The 26,149-nt window shown below is 37.7% G+C and overlaps 1 protein-coding gene across 1 annotated transcript in view; it reads right to left on the reverse strand.

The window, feature by feature from the left end:
• Positions 1 to 26,149, reverse strand: part of CNTNAP4 (contactin associated protein family member 4) — a 396,860-nt gene that overhangs the window by 21,260 nt on the left and 349,451 nt on the right. The window contains exons 16-19 of the mRNA XM_064176535.1: positions 13,775 to 13,945; positions 6,484 to 6,702; positions 2,718 to 2,957; positions 2,218 to 2,442 (exon numbers count right to left, since the gene is read on the reverse strand). Coding sequence (XP_064032605.1) covers positions 2,218 to 2,442; positions 2,718 to 2,957; positions 6,484 to 6,702; positions 13,775 to 13,945 — 855 coding nt within the window. The remainder of the gene's footprint in view (positions 1 to 2,217; positions 2,443 to 2,717; positions 2,958 to 6,483; positions 6,703 to 13,774; positions 13,946 to 26,149) is intronic.

Raw genomic sequence — 26,149 nt, forward strand, 5'->3', positions numbered from 1 at the left:
TGATTTATTTTAGGAATTAACTACCAGAATTTGACATAAAAGAGAAATGAGAAAAGAGGAAGAGAATATTAATGTTGGATGGATGTCTGTGCTGTAGCAGTGAAGATAGCCATAAACTGTTACAAATCTGAACACTGAGTTACAGTTTGTTCAGAAACTTTACTAAGTACTTGTATAATTATGCTACTTTGAACCCAGCTAGAATGTTTTCTTGAGAAGAATTAGATTACAGGCTGTGAGAGGGAAACAATGGTGATGTCTACTTCACTCATAGGCTTGCTGAGATGTATAAGAACAAGACTATAAGTATAAATAACACAGTCACTCTCTGGAATTTGTGGCCTAGACTTCTCTCTCTAACCTAATCTGCCATCTGTGTGAGTAATCCATCTGCTTCCTAACCCCCTGGGTGACCCTCCAATCTTGGGCATAAGATAATGTTTTAGGTAAGGTATAGGGGTGGGAGATAAGTGGAAGGGTGATTGAGAGTCCTTCCTGGGACTCCGGTTTCTGGGACAGGTCTTGTTTTTTTGTATTACCTTTTACCTTGTATATTTCTGTATATAACTGTATATATTGTAAATATCTGCTTGTATATTGTGCTATGCTGTAAATACAAAGCTTTATTCAATTTCCAGAGCTGTTGAGTCTAGTCTGGGTGATTTTCCAAAGTGTGGGAGGGTGGGTAACACCCAAACCACCACAATAATTCAGCTAAGAAAAATTCAGTCTAATAGCTCATTATCAGTGTGACTTTCAAAGTAAAACTCTTATGATGGGGGTGTGGCGAGGACACTACAATTATTCCACGTTCAAATCTATACCCAGGAAAGCACTGGAGTATATTTGAGCACAGAACCACTCCAACTGTTTTTGATAAACCCAAAGATTCAGTTCAGTCTGTGAAGTTCTTTAATTTAAAAAAAATAGTTATCTAGACATTGAAGAAATGACAACAAATAAAAATGGAAACATGAGTTATGTGTACTTTCAGAGATATATATGTGTATTTGTGTAGATACATATTTGGCTTGCAAAATTAGTTGAATGAAATAACCTGTGATTATTTTGGAAAATGGCTAATTGTCCTCGTAGGGCATAAATCCTGCCAGGTCATTTTAAACTTTGTTACGGGTCCAGGAATGGAGTTAGATAAGCAAACAATAAGAGTTTTTCCCAGCAAAGCCTTGAGTGCTAGGGGTTAACACCATGTGTCAAGTGTCTTGTGCTGCCCCTTAATGTGCCTATATGGTCACACAAGGCACAGAACTTTGAATTCATTGGCCAGAACAATTATGCTAGTGCCTATTGGCCAGTTCCATTTTCAAAATTATATATTTAATGGGAGTTGATTTAGAAGTCGTACCTTTATGCACTGACCCTCCACTGGGAGCAGCACCCCATTCACAGCTTGTTAACTGGGAATCGCACAGCCACTTGTATGCAGCCTTCCCTAGCTCAGCAGCAGCATCTCAGTTCTTTTCTCCTTCCCTCTGCCTGGAATATTTTGTATTTTACCCCGGGGATCATTATCATAAGTTTTGGAAGTGTCCTCGTACAGGAGACTTAGAGACACAAAGCATCGTGGGTACATACGCTGGAGTTAATGCTAAGACTCCATAAGCATAGTTAGAATTTTTCCTATTTCCATTTTTCCAAGTTCTGATTGTTTAAAATGTTAATTCTGTGTGCAACTACTTCCTGTTGACTGAAAATACAAAGAATCTCTGGGAATTGTCCCAAAAGTCTAAATATTATAATAAAAATTATTAATACAGAAAGCAATATTCATAATTCATAAAATATTATTAAATTCACACCACTAATGCCCTTTCAAAAAGTAGTTTAGTTAATATTTTATCATTACAATTAGTAAGTCATATGAATAGCAGACAGATCAAATGCATTTTGGGTTTAATCTCAAAACATTAAACAAACAAAAAAAATTGCACTATTTTACTTCATCGCCCAAGGATTTCTAGGAATAAGTATTTTTTTCCACTGTAATAAGAAAAGCAGGAGTAAAAGTTAGAATAACAACAGATGAAATGTTTTCTGTGTGGAAAACATTGATTGATGCATCTGGAATATATGTATATCTTTCAAGCAACACAATACAATGCCTAGCTAGTGATTCAGGTCTGGAAATCAGAGTGAAACTGAGATGGCAGCTGTGATGGTCATTGGTGTTTCCAGGTAGCCTATCTGAACACTCACCATTTTTCGTGAGAATGACTGACAGGTATTCCTTGTAGAAGGAGTTGATGTAAAGCAGTAAGCTTGGTGTCCTTGTTGTTCGAAATGCAAATGTAATTACCTCTCTGTTTAGTGTCATGTCAGCATAAAATGATGAAGCATGAGAGCTGGAGTTTTTAGATAAGGTGTAATATTCCTGAAAATTGTATGTTACAGAAGTACCAGTCCCAAAATAAGCAGAGATCTCTGAAAGAAAAAAGAAAAAATCTGTTTTAAAATATAATGCAAAAAAAGACTAAAACTATTATTTAATTATTTATTTTCTTCATGCCAAACAACAAAATAAGATGTATTCTTAGCTACTGTGATTAAGTGGAAAAGAAATATAAGAGGAACTATAGAGGGAAAATACATAAACCTTTTGCAAGTATTTTAATACATCCTTAAAGGTCTGTAAAATTTTTGTTCTGGACCATATGGTTCTGTTTTCATTAATTGATAAAGCTGAAGGACATGCTTGCCTTTTTTACAGAATGGCCCAGTATAGGCAGAGAAAGTGCAGTCACATGAGAACCCACTGTATTTCTCTCTACATTTTCCACCATTGTGACACAGGTTACCGTAGCTGCTACAATGTCCAGGACAGCCTGGTTCAACGCCTGGTGTTATCTTTGCTCTCTCTTCTAGGTCAAGAGCTATTCCATTCAACTGTAATGAACGAATGCATCCCAAAAATCCTTTTTGTCTGGATGCTGTCCCACCTGAAATAAATTCATATGAGTTTAAAAATAATAATTACAAAAAACTACAATAATTGATTTATGTTTTACTGTCCCTGAATCCTCTGTTATGAATTTGCAGCCTCTGCATCTGAAGATTTATTTAAATAGCTGTAAAAGTGTAACTGATTTCTTTTTTGTCAAGTACTTACAGCACAGACTTGAAGATTTTAATGGCAAACAAAAATTTTTCACAGTAAGATACCAAGAAATGATGTGCATTTCTATTAACTCATCAAGGAGCAACATTAGGGTATTAGATGGTTTTCTTGTTCCAAGGAGGGAAGAGAAGCTGTCTTTTGCTAAATATCTTATTCCAGTATTTCCTGTCATTTATTCTCATTTTAAAAGTACAGGCAGATATAATTATTATGCATTTCCAATTAACTGTTTGTTAAATGGTTTCTTATTATCATCCATTTTCATCTTTTTTATTTACATAGTGGTTGTTATTTACAGATATGACGGCATAAAATCACCTGACAATATGAAGATTTTGTGTTATCTCTGTTAAGTTGAGCATTTCGGTGGCAAGTTTAGGTTTTAGTTAGTTTTTTGTCTTCTGCTTTCTTTGGAAATATAGACATCTAAGAAGTAAAGAGAGTGTGTTTTGGCCTGAAAATGTCACAGTTCTAATATGTTAGTAACTCTTTGATGGGTGACTATGGCCGGTGCTATTTATATGAGATGACAGTTAAGTGAAAAGTGACACTGATAATGTTTTTAGGTCATTTTGTATTTAATATTTCTCTGCATGCTTTCACTGGCTTGAACAGACAAGGTTGGGTCTGTACCAGCAGATAGTGGAAGTAGTGAAACAGTAAGTCTCATTTCCCCCTCCACTAAGAAAATTATATTAAATTAAATGGATGAAAATATCTTATAAATAGATGGCAGTTAGATACATTGTCCAAAGTGGTTTAGCTAAACAGAAAATGGACTAGATATAATGTTTATCCACATAACAACACTGCAGTTGAGAGACAGATCACACACACACAAAAAATGCTGCAGTCATAGGAAACTTTCACAAATTACATTCAGCAAATGCATGATACAAATAATTCAAAAGAATCACTGTCATTTGTCATTTAATAATTTAAAAACACTGGATTGTCTAAATGAAATTAAATGTAACTTTTTATCAATTGTGTGCCAAATTATTTCAAAATTAATGTGTAAACTTGTCCTGGAAGTCCTGTGTACCCCCAAATCCCTCTCTCTCCTTGGCTTGAATGGGAGGGGGAAAGCTGCCTGGTCCCCCCCGCCCTCGCCTGCCACGCAGGCATGAAGGGGCTGAGCAAAGGGGTCCTGCCCACACAAGGAGTGCCCCGTGCAGCTCCCGCACTGGGATATGACTGGGATTGGCTGTGCGCTTTCGCGCCTAAGGAGTGATAACTCTGCCCTTTGTCTAGTGAGGGTATAAACTGGGGGTCTTCCCGCCTTTGGGGGTTCCGCCTTGGACTTGGTTACTGCCTGGACGTTCGTGTCTGCCTGAGACTCCCCCCCCCCCCACCCCCTCGCTCACCTAGGCTGAATACAGAAAGCTTCAAAGAACGGCTTCCCCATTGACACCTTTGTAAGAGCTTAACGACTCTTAACGATCCACCTACAGCCGCTGAAAAGGGAGCGAGAAAGAGAGACAGACCGCACGAGGAAGCCTGATCATGAGTTATTTTGGCTCAACTTTATTAGTAAGAAAACCGCTGTTAATTAATAGCTAAAGCCTTTTCCAACTTCTGACTTCCAAAATAGTGAGATTATTGATGGTATCCCTGTAGATAAATCTCATGCGACTGAATCTGCTAATTAAACTAAATTAATCTTTATATATATAGTTTTGGGAGCGGGTTTTTGGGAAAATAAGATAAATATTTTTGTATAAAAATTCCTGACTTGGCCACACATTAATTCCTGCCTCCACAACAAAACTTATAAAGGATTTCAAGGTACACTACTGTGGTCAGTGCTATTTCATTTGGAGGAGGAAAAGAGAAAAAAAGTAAACCAACAAAGCCCCAACAGAAGAAGCACAACAATAGACAACTTCTGACTAGTACCAGAAGAAAATCATCTAGACAGCTTGTTTGTAGCTAAGTCAAAATGATTTTTAAATTGTCAGCCACAAAACTGAGATGGATATATATACATTTACTAGATTTTGTCAATAGATTTGATAAAACAAATAATTCTATTCAATGCCCAATTCCTTAATAAGAAATTGCCAGAAAATGCAACTGTCATTGAATCATAGATTCATAGAATGTTTTGGGTTGGAAGTGACCTCCAGAGGTGATTTAGTCCAAATTCCCTGCAGCAAGCAGGGACATCCTTCACTAAATCAGGTTGCTCAAAGCCTTGTTGAGTGTGACCTTGAACATCACCAAGGGCAGGGACTACCTCCCAGGGCAATGTGTTCCAATGTTAAAAGTGTCAATATGGATTAGTAGAGTATTGGATAATTTAAGAGAATTGTTAGAAGAAGTAGAGAGACCAGATAATTGCTAAAATAATTAGAAAACTGGTTAGACTTGATATTTCCATAAACACCTCCAGAATTAGACTGTTTCTTATTTTCACTTCACACATGAAACTGCAAATTCAACTGACCTAATTAAAACTCCTGTAGTAACAGTTATATGTTAAGTCAAGTTAGAGGATAAAAATATAATTCATTTCAGCATAATAAACATAAATCTTTTATTAGTAGTTCTAGTGAATTATTGTGAATAGAAACTGATTTTAATTAGTCTTCTAATTCCATTAAGACTAATATCTTGTATATCTTTGTTACAGAATCTTTCTTAACACTTCAAATAAATATATAAAATCTTTAATATTTGTTTTAGTATCCAGCTTTACCTTTTATGTCTCTTGAGACATGGGTTAGAATTCTGATTACTGCATATGAGGGTTCCTTCTCCTTTTTTTTTTTTTTTTTTTTTTCCTCAGTGATTCAGTTTTTGTAGCTATAGTATCAAAATGCCATTCCCCTTAACTCCTACCCAACATACAACAGATCAAGCATACATTCATTTTGTACTATGTATCTCACGGCAGGAACATCTCTTATTAGATCAGTTTTCTGAAAGCCCCATCATTTAATCACTCCACATAATGAGACACTCAAAACTTTTCTGGACACACTGAGAAGCTGTGGATGAAGAAACACAAGATTTCCTTGAAATTACAGAATTAGTACATTACTTCCCTCTCTCAAAGAAAAAAAAAAGTGCAAATTGAAATATTTTAGTTGTTCTTTGAACAAATCTCAAAAAAAAAATACTTTGGTTGAAATCCTGTCTGTCAGTAAGTATAGGCCATGACGTAACATTTCTAAACTCATGACAGAGCTACATCCCAGCAGATCAAAAAAATCTCATCTCTTCAGGCATGGGTCTGGGTCTGTTTTCAAAAGACCCACTTGCTTTCTTGCCCTTTTATTTTCTTCTCCTTTTCATATTTTCATGAAGATAGTTATGAGAGATTCTGTTAAATGAATGCCTACCTACAAAAAGCTGGCTGTTGAGTTGCAAGCGTATGTGTCCATCAAGTAGAGCACCATGAGACCTTTGAGGAAGCTGATCTACTTGTAAGGATGCCTCCTTGATATTTCGTTCAGCTTTCACGTAATGCCACTGGTCATCATTTAAAGAAGTGGGTGATTGGACTCTGACTTCGCTAGGTCCATTTCCAACATCAAATGAAAAAATCACTTCAGATGGAGCTAGAAAGAAGACAGTAATACAGGACACTTAAAATATTTAAAAGTTAATTGGGTAATAAAATCCTTAAGTAGCTAAATAAAGTACTTCAAGGTCTGATCTTCTATTTCAAGAGATAAAACTGATTGTTTTAGGGGAAAAGTTTACTTCAGGAGGCCTATCCCCAGGATTAATTCCTCATAGGCAGTGAAATGAATGATTTGTCAACAATATGAAAATCAAACTCTTTGTAGACCAATAGAAAGCATAGTACTTCAGTATTCACAAAATCTTTAACAACACCACAGCACAAGTTTTGGTGTAGTTTATAAGACTATGTATAGAGTGAACTAAATTGAGACATTTATTACAAGGGCTTACAGTTCACTCAGAAAATCATTTTTGCCTGAATCATTTCAGGCAAAAATAATAAGATGAAGAATATGCTAAAAACTAGATCTGCAAATTTCAAATATTTGTGATTGAAGAATAGACATTTGAGAAGATTGCATGAAGCCAAGAAAAATAGTTTCTTTTTTTTGTCATTGGACTCTGAGGTAAAAATACAATAATTAGAAGTAGTAAAGAAAAATAAACATGTTTCAAACACATACTGAAAGATTAATTCAATGAATTAATAAAAACAATGTCAATGAAATATTTTAATCTTATTTTCTATTTTTATATATTAATTAAGATATTAAATATCTTAATTAATAAATAATTAAGATATTTAATATATTAATTAAATATATTCATATTCAATAATATATTAGAGTTCTAATAAGATAAATTCACTTTGGACACCCTTTAGACTGAGTAATGCCACACAGCTGAAATCCTTAAAACTTTGAATCCGTTTTTTTATTAAAAAAAAAAAATCCTGAACCAGAGAGAGAAAAGTAAAATGGCAAATATAAAAAATATTTAATTTTCCAGATGAAATAAAGGCATAATGTGCAGTATCTTTTTAAACAGGATGACTCTTTGCAAAAAGTCTATTTCCTGCTTAAGTATCAGTAGTGTTTTATACAATAACAAGAAATCACTGAAGTCTAAACTGAGATTCTCAGTAAAATGAATTTTAGGATATATTTGTTTCATTTGTTAAGAGCTTAGTCTTTCTTTAAGTAGGGATAAAATACAAAACAAATACACCATTGGAGAACAAAAGCAATAGAAATTCCGTGCTGTTGGGTAAAGAATTTGTGCTGAATGTTATCTTCTAAAAGGAAGCCTTTTAATCCTTCAGATCCTGTTAAGTGGTGGCTGAAAGCACGAGTTCTGCTTTGAGCTCGTTAAAAGTACCTGCTAAACAGCATAACAGAATTGTGTGATCTGAATGATGAAAATAATATTAGTGATTAGATTTTAAAGGAAATAATAAAGTAATAAAGATTTGGAAACAATCACGGAAATAGTTAATATAATATCTCTAAAAAAGTTATATTATCTTTAAAAAAGGGAAATAGTCCCAGAAGTTTCAAGGATGAAAGCCTAGATAGCAAGAGTGATGATAAGGAAATTTGTCAATGTGTCTAAAGATTGACATCAGAAAAAGTGACAACAATAATCAGTTAACATTTCATAATATTTTAAATCATTCTACTAAAAACAACAACATTACAAATTTAAAAGATATATGGCATTTATAAGCACAGTGGTGAAATTCTCTGAAAGGTATGATACAGGAGATAGAGAGAGATGCTGACTGAATTCTAAGCTGGTTCTAAGTTGACTGACCCTAGCTAGGAAAGTCCAAAGCAAAAACCACTGTCATTTTCTGGGAAACATAGAGTGCAATATCCAGGAGTTCTCCTGTGGTACAAAAATACTTTGTGGTTCCAACCTATCTTGATGTTACTTAAAAAAAAAATCAAACATCACAGGGACTCTTGTGGCCCTAATGTATTCAAACATAGACTAGGAAAGATAAAAGTGCAGTTGATGTTAATTATGGAGAGTGGTCAGTGGCTAACTGTGGCTAAAATACAGAAATGCAGTCATCATGGAATGCAGTCCTTGAGAACCTTACAGATTGCAGAAATGAGAAGTGATTATCAGGTAATATGCTATAGCTGAATGCAACAACCGAGATGTTTCCTTAAAGAAAACAACTAAATTCCACCCATCAGGGACAAGCTGTGAATACAGGCAGAAGAAAGCCAAGAACAGTTGCATATTGGACTCTTCAGAACAATTTCCAAAGCAAGTGCATATACCTCTCTAAATTAATACACCATAGTGTTCCAAACCCATTTCAAATTTCTGCTTAACTCATTGCTTTTAAGCAGCAAATAATGTTTCAGTGAGACTCAACAAAAAAATAGGTATAAGTCTTTCAGCTAAAGAACACAACTTGTGATTATGTAAATATTTAACAGAATGTACATTCCAGAGCTGAATCGGGCTTGTTGCTTTCGACCACTATTTCTAGAACAGTATCGGAACTTAAAATTCAAAGATCTTTTTTTTTTTTTCCCTTAATTTTTAAAAAATAAATTTCTGTAAAGAGACTCAAAGAGATCAAGTATTTTTTTCAAGAAAGTTAATTTCCTCTGTGTTTTAAAATGCAGTTAGAAAACATGCCTTCATCTTCAGAATATTTTTCTAAAATGTTATATACCAATGTGCTGCAGTGTTTACAAATTCATAAAAACAAACAGCCAGGACTAAACTTCGCATTTCTTGTAAAGATTCTTGATCTGACACTTTTGCTTTGGCAACATTAGACCTGAAAATCTAATGTTCATTACATTCTAAGTAAAAGAATTAGATATAAATCTTGAGAGCAGTTAATGAAATCCTAAGAGAAATCACTGTGTTCAGAAATATGAGACGGCAAATGTTAATAACATAATGAGTTTTAAATCATTTCCAACACAGCCTCATCTTAAAAATTTACACGTGACATTTTGATTATTGCTATTTATTATTGCACAGATCTAAGGATTATGTTGATTTATGTGGAACAATTAATAGAACATCAAGTGTGCATTGGTGATTTACACTCACATCTATTATAAAAGCGTATATGATGAGAAAAATCTAAATGATCTTGTGCAACATGAAATGCTCAATGATGAGAAAAATCTAAATGATCTTGTGCAATATGAAATGCTCAAGGTGATTTTTTTTTGTGGGTTTGGTTGTTTGAGTTTTTTTGTTTGTTTTTTTTTCTTTGAGAAAGAAAGATACTTGTGATGGATGTGTGTATGTTGCTCAGTTCTGATAAATATTTTTCTCAGCACAAACACAAAATGTTAGCTGTACTATAAACAGTCCTGACTATGATAAACACACACACACAAAAATAACACATCTGTCTGTTTAAGGTGTTTCTGGAAGTGAAGGAATATCTCTTTATGCTATACAATAATGACATAAACTGGGTTTTGTTGGGGTTTTTTGTGGTGTTTTTGTTGTTTAAATGTCAAATATACTGACTGTACAAGCCTTTCATTTCCTGTCATACTCAGTAGTCACAAGTCACATGAGAAAGCATAAGTATACAGTAGTTTTGATGTTTATGAATGGATGGGACAAGTGATGTGAGTTTATCTGCATAGTATTATTCTGAAGAAATGGATATGGCCTTCTGCAACTATCTGAATATATCTTGTTCTCAGAGGAACTCCTTTAATGCTTTCATTATTTACCTGTTTATTTTGAATATACAAAATCATTTATCACACAAAAATATCACACAGTAGCATCAGAAATTCTCTACCAAAGTTCTGATGTAGAACATTTTCTGAATTGCATAACACTGTGTCAATGAGATTATAATGCTATGGTGTTTATATCTTTTCACAGAACTTTAACAGAAGACAGTTTATATTCTTGATAAACATGGCAAAACTGATGGCATAATGGACTGTCTTTCAAATACAGAACTACATTTTGAGATAATGAACTAAATTTATTAAGCATTAAAACATATTCTATAATTACATTATGTGAAATATATTTTATGTGTGTTTTTATTTGTGCTCTTCATTGGGAAATATGTGTGATAACACAGAGGTTTTGTGGAAAATAAAAAACAAAACCCACAAAAACTAAAATAAAACCCAAAAAAAACTAACAAACAAAACACAACAAAAAAAAAAAAAAAACCAACCTCCCAAAACCAAACCAAACAACAAACCAAAATAAAAAATCCCCCAGAACCACAAAAAAACCAAAATCAACCAACCAAAAAAAAAAACCAACAAAAAAAAACCAAAACCCAAACCAAACAAACAAAAACCCAATACCACATCAAAAGCCAACTGCAAAATACCAAGGTAAAACTCATAGATCATAGAACTGGTTGGGTTGGAAGGGGCCTTAAAAATCATCTATTTCCAACCCTCTTACTATTGACAGGAACACATTTCACTAGACCGCACTGCTCAAAGCCTAATCCAAACTGGCCTTGAACACTTCCAATGAGGGGGTATCCATGATCTCTCTGGGCAACCTGCTTCAGTGTCTTACCACTGTTACTGTAAAGAATTTCTTAGTAATATCTACTCTAAATCTACTGTCTTCAAGTTTAAATCCATTCCCTTGCACCTTATCATAAATCCTTGTGGAAAAGTCCTTTCCCAGATTTTTTGTAGGTCCCATTATGGTGCTAGAAGGCCCCAGTAAAGAGGCCTTAAACACTTCTTAAATTCTTAAAGACATTTTAAGAACTCTGAGACACTTTTGGGTAGCCTATAACCGATGCACTGTTTTAAACAAATTCAAGAGTTTTTATAACAATAATTCATCCTTACCCTTTTACATATTCTTCCTTTTAATAATGAACAAAGTAAGAATAAAACATTGAGTTAACTAAGATAATGCGTTCTGCATTAGTCATCTCACCGAATTTAATGAGGGGTTTAATTTCCTCTTGTGTAATGAAAAATTATTCACATGTGAAAATCATAGAATCAAACAAGTTGGAAGAGACCTCCAAGGTCATCCTGTCCAACCTATCACCCAGCCCTATCCAGTCAACTAGACCATGGCACTAAATGCCTCATCCAGTCTTTTCTTGAACACCTTCGGGGACGGTGACTCCACCACCTCCCTGCTCAGCCCATTCCAATGGCAAATCACTCTCTCTATCAAGAACTTCCTCCTAACATCCAGCCTATACTTCCCCTGACACAGGTTGAGACTGTGTCCCCTTCTTCTACTGCCAGTTGCCTGGCAGAAGACACCAACTCCCACCTGGCTACAGCCTCCCTCTAGGTAGTTGTAGACAGCAATGAGGTCACCCCTGAGCCTCCTCTTCTCCAGGCTAAACAACCCCGGCTCCCTCAGCCTCTCCTCATAGGGTTTGTGTTCCAGGCCCTTCACCAGCTTTGTTGCCCTTCTCTGGCCATGTTCCAGCACCTCAACATCTCTCCTGAATTGAGGAGCCCAGAACTGGACACAGTACTCAAGATGTACAAGAAGCTCCTAGCAAAGCTGGCAGCTCATGGTTTGGACAGATTCACTCTGTGCTGGATCAAGAACTGGCTGGATGGCAGAGCTCAGAGAGTGGTGGTGAATGGTGCCACATCCAGTTGGCAGCCAGTCACAAGTGGTGTTCCCCAAGGATCAGTGCTGGGCCCAGTCCTGTTCAATATCTTTATTGATGATCTGGACGAGGGCATTGAGTCCAGCATCAGTAAGTTTGCAGATGACACCAAGCTAGGAGCAGGTGTTGATCTGTTGGAAGGTAGGAGAGCCCTGCAGAGGGACCTGGACAGGCTGGATGGGTGGGCAGAGGCCAATGGGATGAGATTTAACAAGGCCAAGTGCAGGGTTCTGCACTTCGGCCACAATAACCCCAAGCAGCGCTATAGGCTGGGGACTGAGTGGCTGGAAAGCAGCCAGGAGGAAAGGGACCTGGGGGTACTGATAGATAGCAAGCTGAAGATGAGCCAGCAGTGTGCCCAGGTGGCCAAGAGAGCCAATGGCATCCTGGCCTGCATCAGGAACAGTGTGGCCAGTAGGACAAGAGAGGTTATTCTTCCCCTGTACTCAGCACTGGTCAGGCCACACCTTGAGTACTGTGTCCAGTTCTGGGCCCCTCAATTCAAGAAAGATGTTGAGGTACTGGAACATGTCCAGAGAAGGGCAACGAAGCTGGTGAGGGGCCTGGAGCACAAATCCTATGAGGAGAGGTTGAGGGAACTGGGCCTGTTTAGCCTGGAGAAGAGGAGGCTCAGGGGTGATCTTATTACTGTCTACAACTACCTGAAGGGACATTGTAGCCAGGTGGGGGTTGGCCTCTTCTCCCAGGTAACCAGCAATAGAACAAGGGGACACAGTCTCAAGTTGTGCCAGGGTAGGTATAGGCTGGATGTTAGGAAGAAGTTTTTCACAGAGAGAGTGATTTCCCATTGGAATGGGCTGCCCAGGGAGGTGGTGGAGGCACCGTCCCTGGAGGTGTTCAAGAAAAGACTGGATGAGGCACTCATTGCCATGGTCTAGTTGACTGGCTAGGGCTGGGTGATAGGTTGGACTCGATGATCTTGGAGGTCTCTTCCAACCTGGTTGATTCTATGATTCTATGATTCTATGATGTGGCCTGGCCAGTGTTGAGTACAGGGGAAGAATAACCTCCCTCATCCTACTGGCCACATTTGAATATGTACAAATAAAAATAAATAACTTTAAAAGCACTTTAAAAGTAATTTTGTGAAAGCGTGACTAGGCTAGGATACTATGCCATAGAATGTTTGAGTCAGATATTGTGATTGGTAGAATCTGCCATCAGCCACCTGTAACTCCTTGCCTAAAAATCTGGAGAGAGAATTTGGTGTCAGGGGTGAAGCAAGCAAGCAAGTAAAACAGGAGCAGTTTGAGCAGACAGAGACTGACTGCTGTGTTCTTCAATTAAGAGTTCTCTGGGACACAAATTATCTTTGAATGCATATTTGTACAGTTTTAGTGATGGGATTTTTGAGGGAATCATAAAGCTAGCAATGGTGGTAGTAACAGTAATAAAGTTAAAGAGCATTTAAAAATATTCTTCTTTAAGTTAATTCTAATTAAGTCAAACTAAAAGCAGTAAAAATAACAATAGCAATAACAATGACAACAACAGTCTTCAGTCATGTTACTTACAGTATAACTCTATCCTTATAAAGTCTTGAATTCCCAGGTTTTCTAAAAACACTCCTGAAGAAGCAGTAGTTTTAAAGAAAAACGAGACATCAGCACTTAGCTCTCCATGGAAGGTAGGGAAGTGAAGGTAGGATGTCTCTACATTGAAGGATGCTGAATTCCAAAAGGTTCCTGGTCAGCAAAATGAAAAATTATGATTAAGAGATAGATAGAGTGTTAAGCAATGTTGCCAGTATAAGTTTTACAACCAAGTAAGTAAAGTGTCCATGTCTAGGTTATATCTGAAAAGTTCAGAGTCTGTCCTCCAGAGAACCTGTTTAGTCTATAACTAAAAAGTGCAGGTTCTTGGAGAGACAATAAAATTATTCAGCAAAACTAATTAACATGCCCCGTTCTGACAACCAAAACCCAATTGATGGGAAATAAATGTCTGGCATCTTAATCTAAAGAAGGTCTGAAGGCCTGAGGTATTTTTTTAGGAAGTAAACAATGTAGCAGTTTTGCATGAAGTAGTATATCTATATTACCTAGCATAAACTATGACAGTTTTTAGATATGTTTCTCACAAACCAAGGAAAAGAGTCTAGTTATTTTTGTAGCCCAGTGAAGTTTTGCCAGTGTCATGGAAGGTAGAAGAGCCCTTTAGCAGGCCTCATTTCTGCACAGGGTCGTGGCTCACATGAAGCCAAACCATCGCAAAAACCAAAACCAATATTCCTATCTGCCTGCATGAGCTACAGGGCCCCTGAGAAGATTTCTCCTTTAGAGGGGTAAAAGGTAAACATTAGCTTTGTTTTGAGCCGAAAGACCTTGGTTCCCATAGCTTGCTGGACACCTGTTAGGGGCTGACCCCTGGGTGGTCCTGTAGGTTGTTTATGGTAAAAATTGTCCAATTGTATGAATTAATTATAATTTTAAAATTAACGTAAAATCGCATGAACTGGCAAAACACACTTCTCTTGAAACACTATAAAAATGGTGCACTTACCATAATCGAGCTGCTACCCTACCCTAACCTATCCTACCTCTTCCTCTGCAACCCTCTGCACTTCGAGACCCTCTCGCTCTCAACCCTGTTCTCCTTCTGAATGACACCCTGCCTGCATATGTATCGCTCGGCATTCACACCACAGCATTAAGAATTATGGCCAGATCGGCACAAACTCAGCAACGCCCGATCACCGTAAGCCTTGGAAGCCAGGGCCCAGCTCAGTCTGAACCTGCAGGAGGCTCAGATAATGCCCTGAAATTCATAATACTTCGAAACCCTGCTGAACTGCTTTTGGACAGTGAGTAACCAACAAACTCTTTATTTAGAGACTGAAAATCTCTCAAGACTCAAATGAACTCTTTTAAAATCACAGACTCTCTTCATTTTAGCAATTTTCTATTTTAATCTGCAACCGCGAACCAAGAATCTATGTGGGATAGTTATAGATAAGTTTGGGGAAGGGGATTTATCGTATGTTAGTAATAAATCATTTAATCTTTTTTGCAAATCGGCCTCTCATGTTTTTCCCCACAAATTCCCCTAAACTCCATTTCACCACAGCCAGATATCATGAAGGAGATATGTTCTTAGTAATTGCTGTGAAAGAAATTAAAATTTGAATGTTAAAAAAAAGGAGATGATGTCAGTGTAGAAATTCACAAAATTCTTAGTTACGCAATAAATCCAATGCTGAGACAATTTTAATAACAATAATAAAGTAAAATAAAAAAGTTGAAAGATTGTATATGAATATTTTATTGCATTGATTTTTCTTTAAGATGACCTTTAATCCTAATTTGTTAGATTATGTTCCTGCTTATTAAAAAGGTTATGTAAAATCCCTAGTAATACCCTCTTCTAATAAGAACATAATCTACATTTATGGTATTTTACTAGAAGTACCTTGTTATCATTGCTGAATTCTTACAAATGTATTTGTATTTCTTTATTAAGGTACAGTGCTTTCTAAATCAAATAAGGCATTCAGTACTTTCCTAGATAATTGAAAAATGCATTGCATGTCTTCCTGGTAATGATGTGATATGGACCCAAATGCTATGTACAACTATGAGTTTTGGTCCAGGCACTCTCTCTTTTAGTTTGTTGGGTTTTCTGGAGATGAGGGAAGATTTTAAAATTTCTTTTCTGCAAAGTCTAACTTGATGATACAGTGTATATAGAGGCCTGGTTCACAAACCAGTGAAGTAAAATTACTCAACATACCTCCTGACGTTTATAGCACTATTTTAATCAGGGTTCAATCTCACACAGAAAATCCCACACTTAAAAAAACAGCATGGAAGAATATTTATACACATTCTGACAACTGTCTTCTGCAACACTCACCACTTGGGAATAATGTTGGCCATCACAAATTAGAGCAGCCATCGGGACAACTTTCACATGATAGGGAAGAGCTGTGAACAGATGGGCCAAGGCTGAGAGAAAGAAAGCGTAACCCTGAACCTTGTTCTTCTATTCTGCTTGATGGGCTCCTCAAAAAAAAAGTTCTCTTTGCAGAAGGCAGCGGCCTTGCATATTGTGATCAAATTTAAGCCTTACTTCACAACTGTTCTGCTTGAAACAACCACAGAGCAAACTTCACCACAGTTATGACTCAAGCATACAACAGCTATTTGAAGAACAATGGCCTTTATGTTATTAGTAGTTCAAACACAATAGGAAATTTAATACTAGTAATTTATACAAAATTGGTAAAATATTACTAGCAATAAGAAGAGAGACAGTAGTGGCTGTAATAGTCCAGTAGAATAATGCCACAATCAGCTTCAAGAAAGTATTTCAATGTTATTTGTAAACCAGGATAGAGTCATAAGAGGAGGGCAAGAATAGGAAATTTTATGCTTCGTCTCTTAATTTCTTGCCTTCTCTTACCTAGTTGTTCTTTTCCTTAGCTATAAAACTGTGTGATTAATGAATGTCAAGCTTATGTATCAATGAAGCTAGCTAAATACAGATAAGCAAAAGTATATTACAAAGTATCTTATGAGATGGGAAAACAGTTTTTCTTTTACAATGCTTGGCTGACAATCTCCTATTTAGTTTGAACTGAAACTGTTAAGTACCATGTAGATAGAAAATTAATATTATTTAACACTTTATCTGTGTAGCAGAACTGCAGCCATCCTAAGAGTGAAAAAAAAAAAAAGCAAGATAAACCAACTCCCTCTCCCCTAAAAAAAACCCCAAAAAACCCAACCAATCAACCAACCAAAACAACCTGTTTGTTTTAAATAATAGAGAAGCAAAAACTATTTTTTTCCCACACATCAGCTGCACTTACCAGATTGAAATTGCAAAATGAAAAAGATAAAGCAGACATTTTGATGTTGCAAAGAAAATAAAAATACCTCTCATAGAAATTGTGTAATTTCAAATTATAGTACTCTCCAAGTTTTTAATCGAATCTGAAACTAATTTGTTATTCATATCAGTCCTTTTTTAATATCTCTAAGTGTCACATCATTCATTCTTTCAGTGTGAAACTGCAGCTGGGATACTGAGTTCTGAGACAGAGAAAATAAAGATCTTAGATTGCTAAACACTATTTTTTGTGAACATTTTTTTTGTCTAGCCTTCCCCCTGCCTCAAACAAACCAAATCTCTAATCAACATGACATGTAAAATACCACCTGATTGACATTGCTAAGACACAGTACTGTTACTGTGGAAGTGCTAGATGTGTTCTCAGAGCAATCGTAGTCTTTGTGAATTCTCCCTGTTGGAGGGATTTAGTGAAACACCTAAAAGGTACTGAGGGACATTGAAGCAGAGAATGCTGTTCTCTGTAAAAGGCAGTTTTTGGACTCTGGTACATCAATACGATCTTTGAATTTCATGGGAATGTCACTGTGATCATGTTATAAATGTGCAGTAGTAGTAATGTAAAGGTTAATAATGTAGAAATAATCTAGAAAGTATGTTCATTCTAAATTGTATTAGCCTATCTGATCTGCACTACTCAGAGCATCTTCTTAGCAAGTTTGCTGACAGTATACAAAGCTGGAAGGCATAATTGATGTGTATAAAGGCTGCAGAGCCATGGACAGACTGGAGGGTATGATGACCTTGGAATAAAAAAATTATAGGCTATAGACTTCAGGGCCTTAGGTCAAGTGGTCAAAGGAGTGGGAGCGCAGGTAATATTCTCTTCTACCCTCCCTGTTGAAGTGACTAACCCAGAGAGAATGAGGAGACCTCACCTGCTCAACGCTTGCCTTTGAGACTGGTGCCTTCAGCAGGATTTTGGCTTCTTTGACTGACCATGCTCCCCCCCTGACATGACACCAGGTCCACTGGCAGCAGATGGAGTGCATCTCTCTCCAAGTGGAAGGAAGTTTATATCTCAGGGGTTGGCTGGGATCATTAATCATGCTTTAAACTAGGTTGGAAGCAGGGGGAGGGTGGAAGCCAGGCTTACTACAAGCAAGTCTGAGACAATTGTGGGGCCATGTGTCACCTCCACTGGTAGCTCAGGGAAGGTAGGTAACAATGAGTTGTGTGCTGGAGAAGAGGCAAAATATGGCATATCAGGGAGGGAGGCTAACAAAAGCCTTCAGCCTGTTACCCTGCAACACAATGGGGACTCACAAGAACTCTTTGAATCTTGCAGAGACGGACCACAGAGATCAAGCAATGAGAAATCAGCATATGCAGAGCTCACTGCCAGGTTGGAGGCCATGGAAGGGGCTGGGAATGGCAGGACAGCAAGAGTGGAAGCTAATGGACTAACTCACTCCCTGAAATGCTTATACGCCAATGCACAGAGCATAGGGAATAAGCAGGAGGAACTGAAGATCTGTGTTAGGCTGAATAACTATGATATAATTGCCATCACTGAAACATGGTGGGACAGCTCCCACGACTGGAATGTTGCCATGGATGGCTATGTACTGTTCAGGAAGGATAGGCCAGCAAGACAAGGTGGGGGAGTTGCCCTCTATGTGCAAGAGCAACTAAAATGTGCCGAGTACTACCCAAGGCAGGGGGCAGAACAGGTTGAAAACTTGTGGGTAAGAATTAGGGGATGTGAAAAAAGAGATGAAATTGTTGTAGGTGTCTATTATAGACCACCAGACAAAAAGGAAGATGTTGATGAGGCCTTCTACAGACAGCTGGAGGTAGCCTCTAGAGCTAACTTCTTGGTACTCATGGGAGATTTCAGTCACCCTGATATTTGTTGGGAAGATCACACAGCCAGGCACAGACAGTCCAAAAGGCTCTCACAGTGTATCAACAACAACTTATTGATGCAAGTAGTGGAGGAGCCAACAAGGAGAGGTGCACTGCTGGACCTTGTATTAACTAATAAATGGGACTGGTTGAGGATATTAAGGTCAGGAACAGCCTTGGGGACAGTGATCACGACATGGTGGAGTTTAGTATTCCACAGGGTAGAATCAGAGCAACAAGTAGAATTGCAACCCTGGATGTCTGCAGAGCTAACTTTGTGCTCTTCAGAATCATAGAATCATAGAATCAAACAGGTTGGAAGAGACCTCCAAGGTCATCCTGTCCAACCTATCACCCAGCCCTATCCAGTCAACTAGACCATGGCACTAAATGCCTCATCCAGTCTTTTCTTGAACACCTTCGGGGACGGTGACTCCACCACCTCCCTGCTCAGCCCATTCCAATGGCAAATCACTCTCTCTATCAAGAACTTCCTCCTAACATCCAGCCTATACTTCCCCTGACACAGGTTGAGACTGTGTCCCCTTCTTCTACTGCCAGTTGCCTGGCAGAAGACACCAACTCCCACCTGGCTACAGCCTCCCTCTAGGTAGTTGTAGACAGCAATGAGGTCACCCCTGAGCCTCCTCTTCTCCAGGCTAAACAACCCCGGCTCCCTCAGCCTCTCCTCATAGGGTTTGTGTTCCAGGCCCTTCACCAGCTTTGTTGCCCTTCTCTGGCCATGTTCCAGCACCTCAACATCTCTCCTGAATTGAGGAGCCCAGAACTGGACACAGTACTCAAGATGTGGCCTGGCCAGTGTTGAGTACAGGGGAAGAATAACCTCCCTCATCCTACTGGCCACACTGTTCCTGATGCAGGCCAGGATGCCATTGGCTCTCTTGGCCACCTGGGCACACTGCTGCCTCATCTTCAGCCTACTATCTACCAGTACCCCCAGGTCCCTTTCTTCCTGGCTGCTCTCCAGCCACTCAGTCCCCAGCCTGTAGTGCTGCTTGGGGTTGTTGTGGCCAAAGTGCAGAACCCTGCACTTGGCCTTGTTAAATCTCATCCCATTGGCCTCTGCCCACCCATCCAGCCTGTCCAGGTCCCTCTGCAGGGCTCTCCTACCCTCCAACAGATCAACACCTGCTCCTAGCTTGGCCAATAAAGATATTGAACAGGACTGGGCCCAGCACTGATCCTTGGGAAACACCACTAGTGACTGGCTGCCAACTGGATGTGGCACCATTCACCACCACTTTCTGGACTCTGCCATCCAGCCACTTCTTGACCCAGCACAGAGTGAATCTAAGCTACGAGCTGCCAGCTTGGCTAGGAGCTTGTTGTGGCAGACAGTGTCAAAGACTTTGCTGAAGTCCAGGTAGACTACATCCACAGCCTTCCCCACATTCACCAGGCGGGTAACCTGATCATAAAAGGAGATCAGGCTGTTGAGACAGGGACATGCTTACAGAAATCCCATGGGCTAAGGCTCTAGAGGGTAAAGGAGCCCAACAAAGTTGGTTAGTTTTTAAAGACCACATCCTCCAAGCCCAAATTAGATGTATTCCTCAGAGTAAAAAATCAGGTAGATGTGCTAGAAGACCTGAATGGTTGAATAAGGAGTTCCTGAAGGAAATCTCAGGGAAGAAAGAAACTTAAAACTCGTGGAAGAAGGGATAGGTCACTTGGGAGAGCTATAGAGAAGTAGTCATGGCTTGTAGGAAGGCAACAAAGAAGGCCAAAGCCCTCTAAGAACTGAAGCTGGCAAACAAATTGCTTCTTCTGAAGCTATTCTTATGGAGTCAGCATTAAGAAGTTTGATCAGCTGGCAAATGTTTGCCTCTGAGAATTTGCAGGGTTTATCTGCCCCATAGGTATCACTACTTCAAGCGTCACTACATGGCATCTTCTTATAAGATTCATAGATTAAAAGATGAGAAAGGGGAAAACATACTTTCCTTGTTTGACCTCTGTGTGCCAGAGGTTATATAAACTCCCTGAATCAATTCTTGTTTGAAAAAGAGCATTTATTTCAAGAAAAATATTCAATCAATTAAATTAAAAATTGACCATATAGATTAAATTCATAGTTGCTCGTATTGTCAACTTATATGCAGGTTTATGTACATGTAAACACTCAACCTACTGGTCTAGTTTCAGATCCTGACCACTGGATATTTTCATGATTTTCTCTCCTTCTTTGAAGAAGAAACCTTGAAAGTTCGTACTCCCTGAAACTCCATTTGGGTAAAATACATCCCTTCGGATTTTGCTGAGTCAGAAAGATTACATTTGAGAGTCTTTCTTTAGAAAATGCATCTCTTAATGTTTTAAGTTAAATCCTTTCTTATAGTTCAGTATTTTAGCCACAAACATATACTGAAATTCTTGATTATGCAGAAAACAATTGTAATGGTTCAAATCAAAATGAATCAGTCAAACAGAACTAGTGGGTCAACTGGGCTATTTCACCAACACTGCAGAGAAGGGAAATGTAATACACAAAACCTCAGGATTGAGACACGAAAAAAGTGAGGTAGGAATAGAGTTTACTGCACATAATCAGATAAACATAGTACAAAATGCCTAATTACCTTATCCTGTTTGCAGAAAAAGCATGGCACAAAGCAGCAACAAGCTCAATGGTGGTCCAGAATCAATCTTACTCATTTATTTACACATAATTTTGGCACATTACATTTTTTTCAGTGTTCTGGATGTATTTATATGTTCAAATAAAGACTGGAACTGCACAGTGATAAACTGAAGTACCTTCAGTCAGTTCTTTCAAGGAAAACACAAAATTGTGAATAAGGTGATTTTTTTTTTAAAAATTTGTTCCTACTAATTGACTGCATCATAATTTAATAAAATTTTAATTAGATTTTATTGAATAATGATGAATTTAGTGGAGATGTCATTAATCACTTTTCTTTTATGAAAAACATAGCATTCCTACATATTAATAGAAGGTTTCTTCTTTCCTGATCAGCTGATATATGTTAATTTGAATCTTATCTTTCATTATACTTAATAGATTTTTCAATTTAGTATCAGCTGTGCTAACATAAAAATTATTTGACATATTGTAGAATAGGAAAGGATCATATATCTCAATGGTGACATAAGTCACAGAACTGTAGAATCATAGTATGGTTTAGAATGGAAAGAACCTTAAAGATCATCTACTACAAATCACCTGTTATATGAAGGGAAACCTCTTTCTAGATCATATTGCTCAATCTGTCTTTGAACACTTTTAGGATTGAAGCCTCCATAACTTCTTTGGGCAACCTGTTCCAGTGCCTCACTATCCTTGTTGTGAAGAATTTCTTCCTAATGTTTAATTTAAATCTGACTTCTTTCAGTCTGAAGTCATTACCTTTCATCCTATCACTACACACCTTTGTGAAAAAGACACTCTACAGCTATCTTGTACATTGCTACAAATACTGAAAGGCGGCAAGGTCTCCCTGGAGCTTTGTCATCTCCAGGCTGAACAACCCTAACCCTCTCAATCTGTCACTCTCTCAGTCTGTCCTTACAAGACAGATGCTCCAGTCTTCTGATCATCCATGGCCATGGACCTGCTCTAATAATTTCATGTTCTTCTTGTGTTGCAGGCTCAAGAGCTGGACACAGTACTCCAGCTGGCATCTCACAAGAGCAGAGCAGAGATCACCTTCTTTGTCCTGCTGGTCATGCTTCTTTTGATGCAGCCTAGAATACAGCTGACTTTCTACACTGAAGACACACATTGCCAGCTCATGACAAGCTCCTCATCAATCAGCAGTCCCATGTTCTGATCCTCAAGACTGCTCTCTATCCATTCTCTCCCCAGACAGCATTTGTTTTTGTGATTGCTCTGAGCCAGGTGCAGGACCTTGCACTTAATTCCATTTATTTCATGTGGTTGGTGTTGGCTCATGTCTCAAACCTAACAAGATCCTTCTAGATGGCATCCCTTACCTACAATGTGTCAAACAGAATACACAGCTTGGTGTCTAACTTGCTGAGGATGTGGTCCATTTCACTGTTCAGGTTGCTGACAAAGATGTTAAACAGCACCAGAACTGACCCCTGAAGAACATCACCATCACTTGAGTCCACTTGGACAGCAACCCATTTGCTGTTAGTTTTGAATGTGATCATCAAGCCAATTCCTTAGTCACCAAATGGTCCACCCATCAAATATACTTCTTTCCTATTTGGAGACCAGGGTGTCATGTGGGACAGTGCCAAATGTTTTGCACAAGTCCAAACAGAAAACATCAGTTGCTCTTCCATTGGCCTTCAACACTATTACCCCATCACAGAAAGCTAAAAATTAGTCAGGAGCAACCAGCCCTTGACAAAGCCGTGTTGGGTTCCAGCCATCATCTCATGTTTCATGTGTCATAGCAGAGTTTCCAGGGGAATCTGTTCCATGATTTTACCAGTCACAGAGGTGAAACAGCATGGCCTGAGTCATAAAACAAGCAAGTGCTACTCACAGGTAAAGAGCTGCCTGTTTTTAAATCTTACAGACTAATTTGTGCAACTGGCCATATTCCTGTAGTATATCATTACTGTTTTCATTGTGTTTTGGTGTCTTAGAGATATAGATAAATAACTCAATCACAAATGCTGAGGAAAAAAAAACAAACAAACATTACTATCTGAAACAATTTCATAAAGTAACTATGCTGATATTGGGTTTGTTACTGTTTTTCTTATATTAGTTCATTCTTTCTTGCTTTGTTCTACCAAACATGGTTTGAGTTTCTATAGGTAGAACATTTCATTGAAGAGAATCAATCCATAAGACATAACATTAAAAAAAAAAAGACACTTTAATCCAACAAACTACTTATGATTTTGCTATGAACATAAACAATTTTTTTACGTGGATATCTTACAAGGAATTATTCAACATTTTTGATCCATCAGAATTCACAGTCTTTTGACTGAGTCATTTAATGATTACTGTGTCATAAAACCACGTAAACCTTCTCCCCTAATGTGTTTATATGCTATGCCATTGAGTTATTTTTAAGAACTTATGTCTGTTAGAAAGAAAAGAAAACATGTTTAATAAAAAACCTATCTCCTCTATGAAATAGAATTGTATTATTTATCTTTAGAGAGTGAAAAAAGCAGAAATAAGCTGTCGGGGTCCGGAGGCTGGCAAGAGGTGAGATCGGGGCACTGAAGAGTTGACTCAGCAGCTTGCTATGCATCAGTACACTTTATTGAGGCAATAGAGCAGTTTATATGCTACTTGGAAGAGGCGTGCACAAGTCAGTTTGAGATTGGTACAAGTGGAAGGTACAGTTTGGCTCAAAGTTATGTGTAAGGCACAGATAGGTTATTCCTTATCAAAACAGCCCGTGGTTCCACCCCAGGGGGCTGGCAGGGTCAGGCCCCTGGAGCTGTGTCTGCCCCAGGGGCCGGCAGGTCCAACCCTCTGCAGGTGTGCGTGGGTTGCTCACAGTCCACAGCCTAGCTTCCTTGGAATCTGCGAGACTCCAAGGACATCTCCCATCACAAGGTCTCATGTTTACAGCTCATGCCCCGCTGCAGGAGAATTCTCCCACAATAAGCCATAACTTTCTAGAAAGTACTCAAATCACACTTGTGAATGTAAGAATATCTATTTTTTTTCTTGTTTGACAACACTTCTCAGGTATTCGCAACAAAAACTTTGTTAGTTCTTTACCTATCCAAAGATGCAGAAGAAAAGAAATTTCATTAAATAATAATTCAATTAGACTCTCATGAGTGTCTGTAACATCAGATTAAAAAAAAAAAAAAAAGATCTGCTTCCTTCATATAGCTTCAAAGTGCTACTATTATGTTACTGCTGATGGAGAATTACTCCATCGATTTTGTCTAGAGCAAAATGTATATAATGCTGTATTATAGTGGTATAGATAATTTGTTATATATGGTATTTAAGATAAGACATATGATACAGAATACAGAACATACTATACTTCACATTTATGTATTTTATTTTGTGTTATCATAAGTTAATATTTTAATTTTGCAGAAATCCAACTGCTTAGATTATGTAAATATTAAGTAAAGGCAGGAAAGTCAATTTTCTGTATGTTTAAAGGACTCGCCTGGGGAAGCTATTTGGCTTCCATGTTTTCATAGTTGTGATAATTTGGGTCATCTTATGTAACAAATAGTAATTGGGAACTTGGCAAGTAATAAGTTTAAATGCCCCTGGTTTCATTGTTCCTGGCCACAAAGGAGGCCTACGGCATCACAGACTGTATGAACATGGCCAGTCAGATGAGGAAGGTAGTTATTCTCCCCTGCTCAACATTTGTAAGATAATATCTACATATTGCTTCTAGTTTTAGGCCCACCAGAGCAGGGAAAACATTGATAAATGGAAGTGAGTACAGGAGAGGCTACAAGGATGTTCAGATATGGAGTATGTTTCCTGCCCTTCAGGCTGAGAGATTACAGATTGTTCAGAGCACAGAACCCAATAGCAGTCCCTGATTCATCTGTAAGAAAGATATCAGAGATTTCCTTATGTCCTTTCAACTCTGAATTACACTGTTATCCTACATCATTGTGTAACTGTTTTAACTGTTCTTTGATAAGTAGGAAAATATATCATACCATAATCAGATGTGAGACAATTAATAAGGAAGCACCCAAAATGTTTTGCTCTTTTTTGTTTAGTTTTTTGTGTCTTATGAATTTTCATAAGAAACTTAGAATGTGCTGCTGCAACACACATCTGTTAACAAATCTCCCAGACATACTCTGAATAGTCACAGAAGTGAAAGCAGAAATAACAAAAAAAATAGATGCTAACTTATATTTATTTTTCTATGAAGTCTCCTGTGTAAGTCTAAAAGAATAGACTACTAATTTACTGGAATTCATGTCTTCTTATTCATAAAGGTTGAAGAAATTTGAAAAAGCAAACACATCATCATATAATGAATGACAAAAAATATATAACAAATAAAAATACCAATTTGTAATTATTTGAAAAAACTAGAAAAGTTTATTAAAACTCATAGGGTAGTATTTGATGTAAAGAAATTAAACATGAAGTATTTTAATCCTTTATTCAACTGTTAACTAAATCCTGTCCATTCAACTCTTCAGTTACCATACTTAGATTAATCTCTAAGCATTGTTTCTCCTGACTCTTGATTACAAACAGCAGCCGA

The sequence above is a fragment of the Pogoniulus pusillus genome, chromosome Z (genome assembly GCF_015220805.1).
Source record: "Pogoniulus pusillus isolate bPogPus1 chromosome Z, bPogPus1.pri, whole genome shotgun sequence".
Lineage (NCBI taxonomy): Eukaryota > Metazoa > Chordata > Aves > Piciformes > Lybiidae > Pogoniulus > Pogoniulus pusillus.